Source organism: Cebus imitator, unplaced genomic scaffold (assembly GCF_001604975.1).
Source record: "Cebus imitator isolate Cc_AM_T3 unplaced genomic scaffold, Cebus_imitator-1.0 Scaffold117, whole genome shotgun sequence".
Taxonomy (NCBI): domain Eukaryota; kingdom Metazoa; phylum Chordata; class Mammalia; order Primates; family Cebidae; genus Cebus; species Cebus imitator.
The window spans coordinates 5,300,839-5,313,463 of NW_016107432.1; the positions used below are offsets into that span (position 1 = coordinate 5,300,839).

At 57.0% G+C, this 12,625-nt stretch overlaps 1 protein-coding gene across 27 annotated transcripts in view; it reads left to right on the plus strand.

The window, feature by feature from the left end:
• The window catches only part of ABLIM2 (actin binding LIM protein family member 2), a 185,502-nt gene that overhangs the window by 69,694 nt on the left and 103,183 nt on the right, over positions 1-12,625 (plus strand). For all 27 annotated transcript variants that reach the window (XR_005201944.1, XR_005201945.1, XM_017539067.2 and 24 more), the window contains exons 5-6: positions 6,519-6,645; positions 9,556-9,649. Coding sequence is in view for 25 of the 27 variants with exons in the window: in XM_017539067.2 (XP_017394556.1) it covers positions 6,519-6,645; positions 9,556-9,649 (221 nt within the window). In the remaining 2 variants the exon portion in view is untranslated. The remainder of the gene's footprint in view (positions 1-6,518; positions 6,646-9,555; positions 9,650-12,625) is intronic.

Consider the following 12,625-nt stretch of genomic DNA (forward strand, 5'->3'; position numbering starts at 1 on the left):
GTGCTGAGTGGGCATGCTGAACTGGGGGTGCTCAGTGAGGGATGCTGGGGGATACTGAGGGGGGGTGTGCCAAGTGGGAGGCGTGCTGCTGGATAGGGGGGTCTGAGTTGGGGGTGTGGTCTCTGCAGTGCCCAGGAACAGGGCCAGACAGAGGAGGACCCAGAGCAGCAGCAGCTGTCACTGCATTTATCACGTTGTGGATAAATATGAGGAGGGAGCCAGGGACAGAAGTTTCTGGGGCTCTCGTGCCACCAAGCCTTTGCACTGGCTGTTTCCTCCACCCCATGTGCCGCTCCTGCTTCCCCAGCTAATGCCATTGCTGCTTTTTCCCAGCTCTAGCCCACCTCCTCCAGGAAGCCTTCCAGGTCTCCTTCAGGTCCTCTCCCTCAGCATTCACTCCCCTCAGCTCCCCTTTGTTAGTTCCAGGCCACTCGGGACCCCTTTGGGGGAACCCGTAGAAAAGCACTGAGCTCCAGGCTCCCGAGGTCGGGGTCCTTCGGGTTCACTGCTCCACTTCCCAGGAGTCAGTCAGGCCAGGTGTGTATGCAGTGGGGACTCAATAGATGCTTCTAGAATTAGGAAGCAGGAGGTTGTTAGCGTGAAAAAACAAATGCCAGCTGAAGTGTGAGGGGTTCGCAGGTGTGGGGCCAGGTATCAGCAAGGAGGGGGCAGCCAGGTCACCCTTCCCAGCCGGGGTGGCTCTGCCTGGGCATGAGATGGCACACAGGCCCTGAGAGGGGAGCCCAGCCTGCCAGGACCTGCCGCTGCCAGGCACCTGCTGCAGAAGCCTGCTCTGAGCACCGTGGTGACTGAGGTGTCCCCAGACAGAGGAGGGGTTTCCACTGATTTCCAGTCAGCCTCCTGCCTGCAATTAATTTCGCCTCCTGAGCCCAGCGCCTCCTTCCCCCCACCTTGCCTGCCATGCTGAGATCTCCACAGAGGCGATCCCTTCCGGCCTCCCGGGAGTGCAGTGTTGGCTGTGGGCTGGTTATAATTTGACTCTGTGAAATGAAGCAAAGCCCGCATCCCTCGGGAGGCAAGTTCACAGCAGCAGCGGGCGAGGGGGGAGGGTGCTGCTTTGGGGTTTGCTAGGAGAGTCCTCCGTTCAAAAGTGTATCTCTAGCTGGGGCCTGGATTGATTGAATTTTTGAGAATTTGCTTCAGAAACAGTAGTACTATTATAATTAAATTCAGATCATCATCAAAAGCTCTATGGCAAATTTTAAAAGGAGATCAGTTTTGAAAAGTTTGTCCAAAGCTTCCTGGGAGCCAAATTCAAAAGGGAAATATGGGCTGGGCTCGGTGATTCACACCTGTAATCCCAGCACTTTGGGAGGCCAAGGCAGGAGGATCACTTGAGGCCAGAAGTTCGAGACCAGCCTGGCCAATATGGTGAAACCCCATCTCTAGTAAAAATTCAAAAATTACCCGGATATGGTAGTGCCCGCTTGTAATCCCAGCTACTCAGGAGACTGAGGCAGGAGAATCGCTTAAACTTGGGAGGCAGAGTTTGCAGTGAGCTGGGATTGCACCACTGTGCTCCAGCCTGGGCGACAGAGTGAGACTGTCTCAGAAGAAAAGGTGGGGGAGGGGATGGACCGCATAATCACTGTCTGAGAATTTTTTTTTGAACATTTCAATATACTTGGCAGAAAGGTTCTGCCCTCTCCAAATGTAAATTTATATTGAAATATCAAATTTGCATTTTCAAAGAAAAAATGCTCCCCTGACCCCTAGACATCTAGTAATGTAACCTGACCCCTCCCCGGTCTGTGCCTCAAAAGCATGAAACAGCAGTTCTGGCTCCTGTGTGGATGTCTGTAGGCCTCCACTGCAGCCTCCATTTGTTCCCGAGCAGCTGTGCCTGGAGGAGCTCTTCTGAGGTGCAGCAGTGCCCTGGATCTGGCAGGGTGGGTGTTCTGGGTGCCCAGCATCCATCCAGGAGCAGAAGTGCCGAGGGGTGGGCTGAGGCCTTTCAACTCCAAAGCAAGTGAGCTCGTCCAGCTAGGACCAGACGGTGGTCCCTGTCTAGTCCTGACTGCCATCCAAAGAGGTAGCTTTGGTTTTGAAACTGGAGAGACAGGCTGAATTCCAGCACGTAGGTATGGAAGGGCGAGAATGCTGCAGGTGAGAAGGGAAGGCAAAGACTGATGCCTGTGGAAATGTGCTGGGTGCACCCACCTGACCCGTGTAAGTGGGCGGGGCTGCAGCGTGGAGGCGGGGAACAGGAATGGCACCAAGACACCAAAACCAGGTGGCAACTTCCTCCAAAGCCACACCATGGTGCGCTCCATACATCTGGAGGCCATGAGGAGCCATAGATGGTTGTGGAGCAGGGTAGAGCCAAGTCAGTCCAGATTTTAGGAAGTAACACCATCTGCCTGGCCAGCTTTCTGGGCCAGTGGGCAGTAGGGTAGGGCCTCACATGGCTGCCTGTGCAGCTGTCCTTCCCTGGGGAGGGGAGGGTGGCTGGCTCGTGAGGCAGAGCTCAAGCTTGAGTCCTGTGGCCCTGAGCTTCCCTCTGCTGCCCCAAGCAGGCCACTCAGGAACGAGAAATGCTTTAGTGGGCAACCAAAGCCCCGCATGCCTCAGCTTCCCCGCCACACCCGTTGGGGGGGTCCCCTGTGTCCCTGAAGCTCTGCCCCTTCCCCTGAGGCTCCAAGCTGTCCAGGCCTGACCCATTGCTGGCTGCCAGCCTGTCACAGGACAGCCCTCCCAGAGTGTGAGTGCCATGACGACCCAGCAGCAGCTCTGAGCCCGGCCACCCTGGGTGGACACTGCACTCCCCACTGTGTGCTGGGCACAAGCGGTGTCCCCTCTCTGGGCTGTCGATGTGGTTGTGGGTCAGCCAGGGGTGTGGGCAGCAGGCTGGCCATTGGGAAAGATGGGCTTGGTGTGGAGAAAAGAGATGGCAAGCGCCGTCCATGCTGAGAAGACCCCACAGCTACTTCTTGGGTCTGGCTGACCCTGCCTCTTTAGGGCCACCCTCTGGACCTGGGGAGGCCCCACCAGAGTCAGGGATGAAGGGGCAGAAAGAGGCGTGGGCAGCCCCAGGGTCCCGGGCCCAAGGATGGGGCTTTGGGGTCCTCCACTCTTCCAGCAATGGGGCTTCACCGCCTGGGCTGTGGCACGTGGAATCCCTGTGTTCTCTGCTCCTGCAAGGGTGGTGCTAGGAGGGTGGGTGCCCCCCCCCACCTTGCTGGCTACCTGGGAAACAAGAGAGCTTGGGGTGAGGCTGGGGGGTAAACTCCCTGGCTGTGTAGGAAACAGGAGAACCCCTGGCTGCGGCTAGCAGGTAAACCCAGGATCCTCCCAGGAGCCTCTGCCCCTCAGCTGGCCCATGGCAGGTCTGTGTCCCTGTCTAGTCCTGACTGCAGTGCATTGGGGCTGAACTTGAGCGTGATTCATCTTTCCCAGCAGCTCTTCTTCCTCAGTATAGGTCCCTAAATGAAACTGCAAGGCACGTTCATGGATTTTCAATCACTTTCAAGTTTTGGAACTCTGTCAGAGTCCTTGTTTCCAAAACCCAATCTCAGATTTAATTTAGAATCTGAGACACCCCCCTACTCCTCTGACTCCTGGTTAGACCTGGGGTGCTGCAGTGGGGGTCTGGCCCCTGCACCCACAGCCCCTGAGCTCCCAGCTGAGGCTCCAGGAGGCTGCCTGGCACGTCCTGGCCCACCCCACCCCTACCAAGACCACATCTTGTGGAAGAGGGAGCATTCTGGGGGAAATAGGAAAGCGGATGGTTCTCGGCGGGTCATGCCATTGCCGCTGATGGGCAGTGCCAGCCAAGGTGCATGGGCCCATAGCCAGCTGACGTTGGGGTGTCCTGAGGCCCCTTCTGCCATGCTAGGGATGTCCTGCCGCTGGCAGCTCTGGTCCACAGGCTGTCACACAGGGCTCTGAGCTGCCATGTGCAGACCCGCAAAGCGACGTGGGGCTCCAGGTGTGTTTAGAACGTGAGGATGCCGTTTCCATGGCAGCACTCCTTTTGCACCTTGCTGTCATCTCCACGTGCTGATGGGAGAATGAGGGGGCCGAGGCAGGCGTGTGGTTCACTCCCCCTGCAGCTTGGAGCTCAAGGTGAAGGGAGCTCCTCGGCAAGGGAGGGCACCAGCCAATACGGCAGGAGGCAGAGTGTTGGAGATGCCCACAACGGCATCCAGAGGGAGTAGGCCTCCTGCGAGGGGGCCACCTGGCAACAGCCATGGCAGTGAGCGCAGAGGTGGGCCCACTGCACCGGTCACCTGCGTGTGCATTTATCCACGGATCACACGTGCTGTCACTCCAGGGGCACAGAGAGGTGAAGTGGCTTTCCCAGGTCACAGCCTGTGGGGGGCAGGGTGGGGAATCTGACCACTGATCTCTGCTGTCCATCCTCTGGCCATCCTCCATCCTATGTGCTGTGCTCCCTTGACGTGCAGAGAAGCCAGCAAAGGCTCGGAGCCGGGGACCTCAGCTCCAGCACCATTCGCATGGGAGCCCGGGAAGCCCTTTGCTGAGGGTGGCTATCCTGGAAGGGACACTACCCATTAGATGGCTGGAACCCCCTCCAAGTTGTGATAATCAAAAGGGGCACCAGACATTGCCAAGTGTCTCTTGGACAAAAGTGCCCCAAGTTGAGAGCCACTGATGCAGAGCTTTGCAGAATGTGGCCTCATCACCTGCTAGGTAATGGGGGCCAAGAGGCAAAGCCAGGACTATGTGTTGTCTGCCTCTGAGAGACACGGGAAGCAGCATGGGGAAGGAGGTGGTTGATGGGGGAGGGTTGCCTCCTGGACTGAGAAGGGTGAAGGTGTCCTCTTACTTTGGCATTCATTCATTCATTCATTCATTCATTCCCCGAGTGTCTCTCAAGCCCACAGCCTGAGCAGGGCACCCAGGGTCCTGAGATGAGTAAGAAGCCCCACTTCCCTCGGAGTTTGAATCTGCTCTCTGGCAGTTTTCCAAAGCAGCATGTGAATATGCACAGCGTGGTCACTTAGGAATCCTGAGCTTGACCAACAGTTTTGTGAGTGTTAGGTGTTTTATTTGTTAAAAACAATATGACTCAGGTCTCTGCCAAAGAAACTCCTGAAGCCATGCCGGAAAGCGGCCTCTGCTGAGCTCTTACCACACAGCAGGCCCATGTGTGGCCTCACCGGTGCTCCCTGTTCACCCAGGATGCAGGGTCTTTGGGCCAGGTCTTCTGTGTAAATTAACATCAGATCCGGGCAGGCACCAAGTGAGGAGGTGATCTCCCCACCCAACGATGAGGAAATGGGGGCTCCCGCAGGAGGAACACACTCAGTGTGACCCAGCGTGTAGTGAGGGGCAGGATTTGTACCCAGCGCGTCGGGATACCAGGGGTCCCTGCTTGGGCTGTGAATTATTCAGGGGCTCCTGCGGGCAGCAGGGCCGTGTTCGTCAGCCATCTTCTCCCTGCCTGTCCATCACGGGGTTCGAGGCCCTGCCCTGGTCATGCCCCCAACACAACCATACCCTTAAGCACACACAGACACACACACAAACACACAGACACACTCTACTCACACATGCAGACACAAACACAGAGACACACCCAGTCACACACACACTGACACACATTCAGCTATGCCAGGTCCCTGGAGTGAGGGCTCGTGTCATCCATCCATCAATGCACGCCGGGTGGTTGACTCTGTGGGCCCAGCTCTGCCCCAGCTGCTGTTGCTGTTGTCACCAGGTGGTCACCTTGTGAGAGGCCCTTTCTCCTGGGGACGCTGTCGTGGGCATCTCTGCCACTCCGCCTCCCACTCCCACCCCTGCCGTCGCGTGTTCACGGGAAGGCTCAGGTGACATACAAATGCGCACTTTCCCTCAAGATGCAACCGCATGCTTACAGTCACACGCCGTGCACACAGATGCAGACGCACTCACACGCACCGTGTGCAGGCCCATGTCCCAGGCTCTCCCCAGCCCCCCAGCCTGCTCCACCCACTCTGCCAGGGGCACCCCCCTGCCTGCAGCACACCCTTGATGCTGGCTGTGGCCCCCCTGTGTGGCGGCTCATAAGGCGGAGGGGCTATGGGCCACTGCTCAGGGCAGGGCCAGAACCTGGAGGTCCTGAGCGGAAAGACCAGGCCTGGGACATGCGGCAAGTAAGCAGAGCAGGCATGGCTGGGAGGGACAGAGAGGGCACCAGGAGGCCAGGCAGGGGCCCACAAGGCTGGTGGCCACAGGGTGGAGAGTGCCAGTCACCATGGGGATGACAGGAAGAGAGAAGTTGGGTTTGGCTGGCCAGGTGCAGTGGGAGACTCCCCAGGGCTGACTGGGTTGGGGGCTGGGAGCTGGCTCAGCCCTGTCTCGTCCGGTCCATTTCCCTTTGGTGGGCACATTGAGTCATACTTGGGTTCAACCTGGCATGTACTCCATGTGGCTGTGGTCTGTCCCTACCCTCCCAGCTGCCCCAGGGCCCTTCATGGAATCTGCAGAGCAGGGGCCTGCCCGACATCTCTCACAATGGTGGGGGTGTCTGTGTTCTGTTCTCTTTCTTCCAGGTTGTGGGGGCTGCGGCACAGAAATCAGGAACGGCCAGGCCCTGGTAGCCTTGGACAAGCACTGGCACTTGGGCTGTTTTAAGTGCAAGAGCTGTGGGAAGCTCCTGAATGCCGAGTACATCAGCAAGTAAGTGTGGGAAGGCTCCAGTGAGCACCTCTGCTCAGGCTTCCCGACTCTGCGGAGTCCCTCGCTCTGCTCGTGTCCCCGGGGCCACATTCTCTGCACCTCTCACGCAGCTACGACTGTCCTGCCGCTGGGTAAGAAGCGCGGCCCAGAGCCTAGCGAATTTGTCCCGACAGCCTTGAGTCTCCCTTCCCGGCCAGCCCTGGCTTCTGTAATGGCATTTGCGGCGTCCAGCTCCCTTTTCGTGGAGGAGAAGCAGACTGCCAGGGCTTCGTTTTGGAAGTGTCTTCCTGCCCCGTCTCTGAGTCCCTCTCCACCATCCCCATGGGATCGGCTGCCCATTCTGGCTCCTGGATGTCCTGCAGGAGGTGAAGCAATGTCAGCAGAGGCCAGCACAGGGACGAGGAGAGGGGCTGGGGCCCCACAGCCACGCACTCTGTCTTCAGCAGATCACAGGGGCCCCTGGGGCAGCTGCCACCAGCACCAAACATGTCCACAAATGTGCAGTCAAGCTGGGGTGGTGGCTGGTTTGGGGACTGGGGAAGCCTTCTGGGAAGATCATGGCCTTGAATGGAGGCAGCTCAGGGCCAGGAGCTGGGGCATGTTTTAACCCTCGGGGGTCGGGGACCCGAGACAGGCAAGCGTTCCGCATGGTGCAGGTGGGGGGCGATGCAGGTGGATGAGCAGAAGAGGGAAGAGGGCAACTTCTCTGCGCAGAGCGCCCCTTCCTGGGGGCTGGGGGGTCATCTGGTCCCTTTGTCTACACTGTGTTTGTTCTCAATGCGCAATGGGAGCACAGTCATCACAGTAACTGACCGAGATGAAAATCGTCCTATGATGGCACTGCACAGAGCAAGGCACACACGCCCATAAGCGTGCACATCGCGTGCATGTGACACGGAGCCTGAGTGATGCCCGAAGGCTGCCCGTGTTTACTTCCTGGCTGACAGCGTGTACTGATTCCGCGTCGCCACTGGGGGAGACTGGGTGAAGGGTCCCTGGGATCTCTCAGTATTGTTTCTTACAACTGCTGGGGAATCTGCGATTATCTCCAATGCATCCTTTTAAGTAAAACCCCAAACCAAGGTGAGCTTGCCCCCAGGGTGAGGGCCTGGGAGGTGCACGAGTTTCCCACCTGTATCACTGTCAGCCAGGGACTGCCCGGTGTGGTGTGCACAGCACTTTAATATAAAACAAAAATGCCCAGCCCCATGCAGGCGGCAGGCCTCTCCCGCAGCATTGGCAGCTCACCCACACCATGCATGTTACTTAGCAGCCTCCAGAGCTGTCCCAGAATTGACGAGGAGGGCGTTGGTGTTACCATGGAGATGTTATCTTTAACCTCCCGTCTGCTGCAAATACACCCGTTTGTGGGTTATTACGGGAGCCCTGAGGTCAGCGGCATTTGGAAGTAAGCCTGAGGACTCATTTTGTGTCTTCCTCTCACGTGGAAGGAAGGGCTGCTACTCTCTGAGTGATGGCTCATCTGAGCTGTGGGCCACTTCCAGGCTGCAGCCAAAGAGGGCCACCCAGGCCTGGGACTCATGACCCCACATCCTGGGGACCTAGCAACAGTCAGAGCTTGGGGGAAAAGGAAGTGAGCCGGGGTCTAATCCATGACAGCCCGAGAAAGAAATTCTCCCTTCTATCACAGCTGTGTCAAAACTCAAACCAAATTTGGAACACTACAGCAACTTCAGCGATGCTGGAGGAGGGTGCATTGGAGTGGCCGGCACCCTACCCTGTGCCAGCCACCCCCACACCTGCTGGTGCAGTGGGGCTGGGAGGACAGCCCTGGTTAGTAATGCCGGTGGCACCAGCCACTTTGGCAAGCACCTTCCCTGGAGAGTGACTGCCATTCTCTTCATTAGTCCTTACTATTATTTTCCCTATTTTGCAACGGGGAAGCTGAGGCTGAGAGAGGTTAAGCGACTTGCCCAGGGTCACTCAGCTGGGACGTGGCATTTGAGTGCAGGCCTGTTCACTTAACCACGACTCAGCAGCCCCTCCCCACACCAGTGATCACTGCTGACCCTCCCTCCCCATCTACGCGGACATCCACCCTGGCGTGTTGATCTCATAATAGTCATGATATCGGGTTTGAAGGTCAGCTCAGGAGCTGTGCCAGGGATGACCCTGCAGACGGCCGTTCCCTACAGCTCATTTATGGAGGGTCTGAGGCAGCCACTGCTCGAGGGGCAGGCCCAGGATGACGGCATGCGACCAGAATTCCCTGAGTCCTATGTGCCTGGCACATAACAGGCACGCGGCGTGTGTGCGTGGGGAGAGGGACGGACGCATCTGTGCAGCCCTCCTGCTCTTTCCTGCACTGCAGAAGGCCGGGCTCCTCCACGTGTGGCCAGAGCCAGCCTTCGTCACCCCTCATATTTGGGGGTTGTGATGCAGGGCGGGGTGCACGGGGGACAGTGATGTCTCATCCTAACCTACACCCTTGCCTGGGCATTCTGTTGTCCTCCAGCCCCGTCCCCAAAGCGGGCAGCCTTGCTGTCCCCCCTTTTTGGCTCACAGTTTTCTAAGGCGCCCCAGATGTTGAACTTTGGATGGAAGGAGCCAGAAAGAAGAGCCAGGTCTGCAGAAGCAGCTCTCATTTCCCGGAAGCTGCAGCTGTCAGCCCCTGCCACCTGCTGGGCAGGTGGGCTGGCCTCTGCTCCTCAGTTTCTCCCTCTGTGAAACGGGACCATTGTCCTCACATTTTTCGTGGGGCTGGTGCCTGTGAGCGCACAATGACACTGCCTGCTGGAGGCATTGTTATCTGAGCAGGAGGAGGTGGGCGTTCCCCCACTCTGAGGGCAGACCCTCTTGTTGGTGAGGGCTGTTAGAGCTCAAGGGTCAAGCGCTCGGAGGTCCCCGGGTGACCCCCCCACCCCGTGCTGACTGCCTGTCTCGTTGCAGGGACGGGCTGCCCTACTGCGAAGCTGACTACCACGCCAAGTTTGGCATCCGCTGTGACAGCTGTGAGAAATACATCACGGGGCGCGTGCTGGAGGTGAGCGCGGCGGGCCGGGCCCCTGCCCTCTCTGAGCTAAGGCCTAATTGCCCGCTGGGAGTTGACTGGGAGATTTGTGTGTGTTTGTGCAAGAATCTGTCTGGCTGAGGCTTCGCCTCCATCCTCCCAGCTCAGCCACTGGACGCCCTCGTCGGCTGTCCAGTGTCTGCCCAGCACCACCTTCTCCAGGAAGCCTGCCTTGTGATGCTCTCTTCTGTGCCACTTGACAAATTCAGAGCATGGAAGAGGTGGGAAGGGCTTCGAGATGTTTTTGCCTGGCGTTTTGCTGTCTCGATTGGGACACAGAGGCATGGAAGCTAGAAAGGAGCCCCCAGCAGGACCTAGTCCCACAGAAGGTACAGGTGTCACCCCACAGGCAGTGCACATAGCAGTTATGCAGGGTCGGGGGGGGCTTCCGGAGTGCTGATGGCATTGTGTTCCTTGGTCTGGGAGGTAGTCACATGGGTGTGTTCCCTGTGTGACAATGACATGTTATGCCCTTTACTACATTTTGTTCAATAAGGTAAATCCCATGGGGCAGCCAGGACCAAACCCCACCCTCCAGATTCACAGTCTGTCCCCCCGACCCTGCAGCCCACCCTCTCCAGGTTCACAGAGCCCCCAACCCGGCAGCCCACCCTCTCCAGGTTCACAGAGCCCCCAACCTGGCAGCCCACACTCTGGATTCACAGACCCCTCTCACCACCCCTCAGTCCCTCCTTGGCTCAGTGCTGAGTGCTGGGCATGCAGGTGGGTAGTCCCTGTCCCTGGATTGGCCCATGGTCCATGGAGGAAGCGACAGGTGACGAGGGTCTCGGGAATGGAGAGGGGCTGTGCCCAGCATGGGAGCCCCTCTGGAGAACACAGGAGCTGTCCCCTGGGGGTTTGGCTGGGAGGATACGGCAGGGCTGGGCATGAGGCTGCAGGGAGGGCGCTGAGGAAGGCTTTGGCACAGGGAAGGCCTGGCGCACTGGAGATTTAGAGAGCCCCCTCTGGCTGCTGCAGAGGCCAGCCTGGAGAGTGTGGAATGGGGTACACCCTTGGATCCCCGAGGCTTCCCTCTCCAGCTTCCACAGCCGGGCACCCAGCACCCAAAAGCATTCAGAATGAGGAGGCCAGTAGAACAGTTAGCCCGGAGTTGCTCTCCTTGCAAGAAAAAGGCAGCCGGTGCAGGGCTGGACGTGGCCTCAGACCGCCTTCTTTCAGACCCCCGGCCAGCTCCTCCACCTCGGGGGACAGGTTGGCCACACCCATCCCAGTCCCAGTCACTGTGTCTCATTTCCCCGGCTGAAGACTCAAGGGGGCCCCCACGGGAAGGGGCCCGGCCCTGCACAGAGCTCTGTTCTCTGTGGAAGGCTCTGCCTCCCTTCTCATTGGCGGGAGGGAGTTTGCAACGTCCCGAGAGGTACCAAGAAGAAAACAAAATCTCCGGCTGTGCGACCGTGGTTAGCCTCACTTTCTGGCCAGCTTGCGTTTTTTCTTTCCGTGTAATCACAGTTGATCTCAAACCATCTGTGCCGTGTCGTGTCCCAAACACCCTGTGTTTCCCAACGCGTGTTTCCTATTTAGCAGATTCCCAGCTTGTTACAAACTCCTCATAAGCATTTCTTTTCGGGGGGGGGGGCGTGTATTGTGGGGACTTTTCAAATAGCTTCATTGAGATATAGTTTGCAGTTCGCCCATTTAAAGGGCACAGTTCAACGGTTTTCTTTTTTGTTGTTTTTTTGGAGGGGTCTCACTCTGTTGGCCCCCCGGTTGTGCAGTGGCGTCATCACCGCTCACTGCAGCCTCACTTCCCAGGCTTACGCGATCCTCCCACCTCAGCCTCCCGAGTAGCTGGGACTACAGGTGTGCACCACCACACCTGGCTAACTTTTGGATTTTTTGTAGAGACAGGGTCTCACTGTGTCACCTGAGCTGGTCTCGAACTCCTGGACTCAGGCAATCCACCTGCCTTAGCTTCCCAAAGTGCTGGGATTACAGGTGCAAGCCACTGTACCCAGCCCGTTGAATGGTTTTCTTTATCTCCACGGATATTTGCAGCCATCACCATAGTCAAGTTCAGAACAGTTTCATCACTTAGAAAGAACCCCATGCCTTTTAGCCATCACTCCCTGCGCCCCCAAGCCCTTGGCAACCACTATTCTACCTTCTGTCTCCATGGACCTCCCTTCTGGACATTCCATACAAATGGAATCCTAAACATGTGGTCTCTCCTGACTGTTGTCTTTCACATAGCTTGCTGTTTTCAAGGTTCGTTCGGACATAAGCTTTACTTACCCTTGCTTTGTATTTCATCATGACTGTCTCAGAAGTACTCGGCGGGTCACTTACAGCTGGGCTGGACGTCGTGCTGCCTTCCAGTTTTGTGCCACCATCAACAACATTGCAGTGAATACCTTTTTAAAAACAATGCTTGGTTTGCATTTCTAATTTCTCCTAAGATGTATTCACAGAAATGTAGAAGTCGAGTCAAAAACTAGGAACATTTTTAGTGTTCTTGATGGTTACTATAAATTGCTTTCTAGAAAGATTATTCTAATTTAAAACCTTGTCAACACGATACAGTATTTCTCATCTAAACCTTTGCCAATTTGATAGGTGGAAACATGGGACCTTGTTCTTTAAGTTTCTTTTTTTTAGAGATGGGGTCTTGCTCTGTCACCCAGGCTGGAGCACAGTGTGACACAGTCATAACTCTGTAGCCCCAGCCTCTTAAGCTCAGGCAATACTTCCCCAGGCTCCCAAGTAGCTGGGACTACAGGCACGCAATACCATGCTTGGATCATTCTAGAAGTGTTCTTAGAGACACGGGTCCTGCTGTGTTGCCCCAGTTGGTTTGGAACTCTTGGCTTCAAGTGATCCTCCCACCTCAGCCTCCCAAAGTGCTGGGATTACAGGTGTGTGCCACTGCACCCCACAGGATCTAGGTTTAATTTGCCTTTCTTCAATCCCTAGTGAGGCTGAATCTTTTTT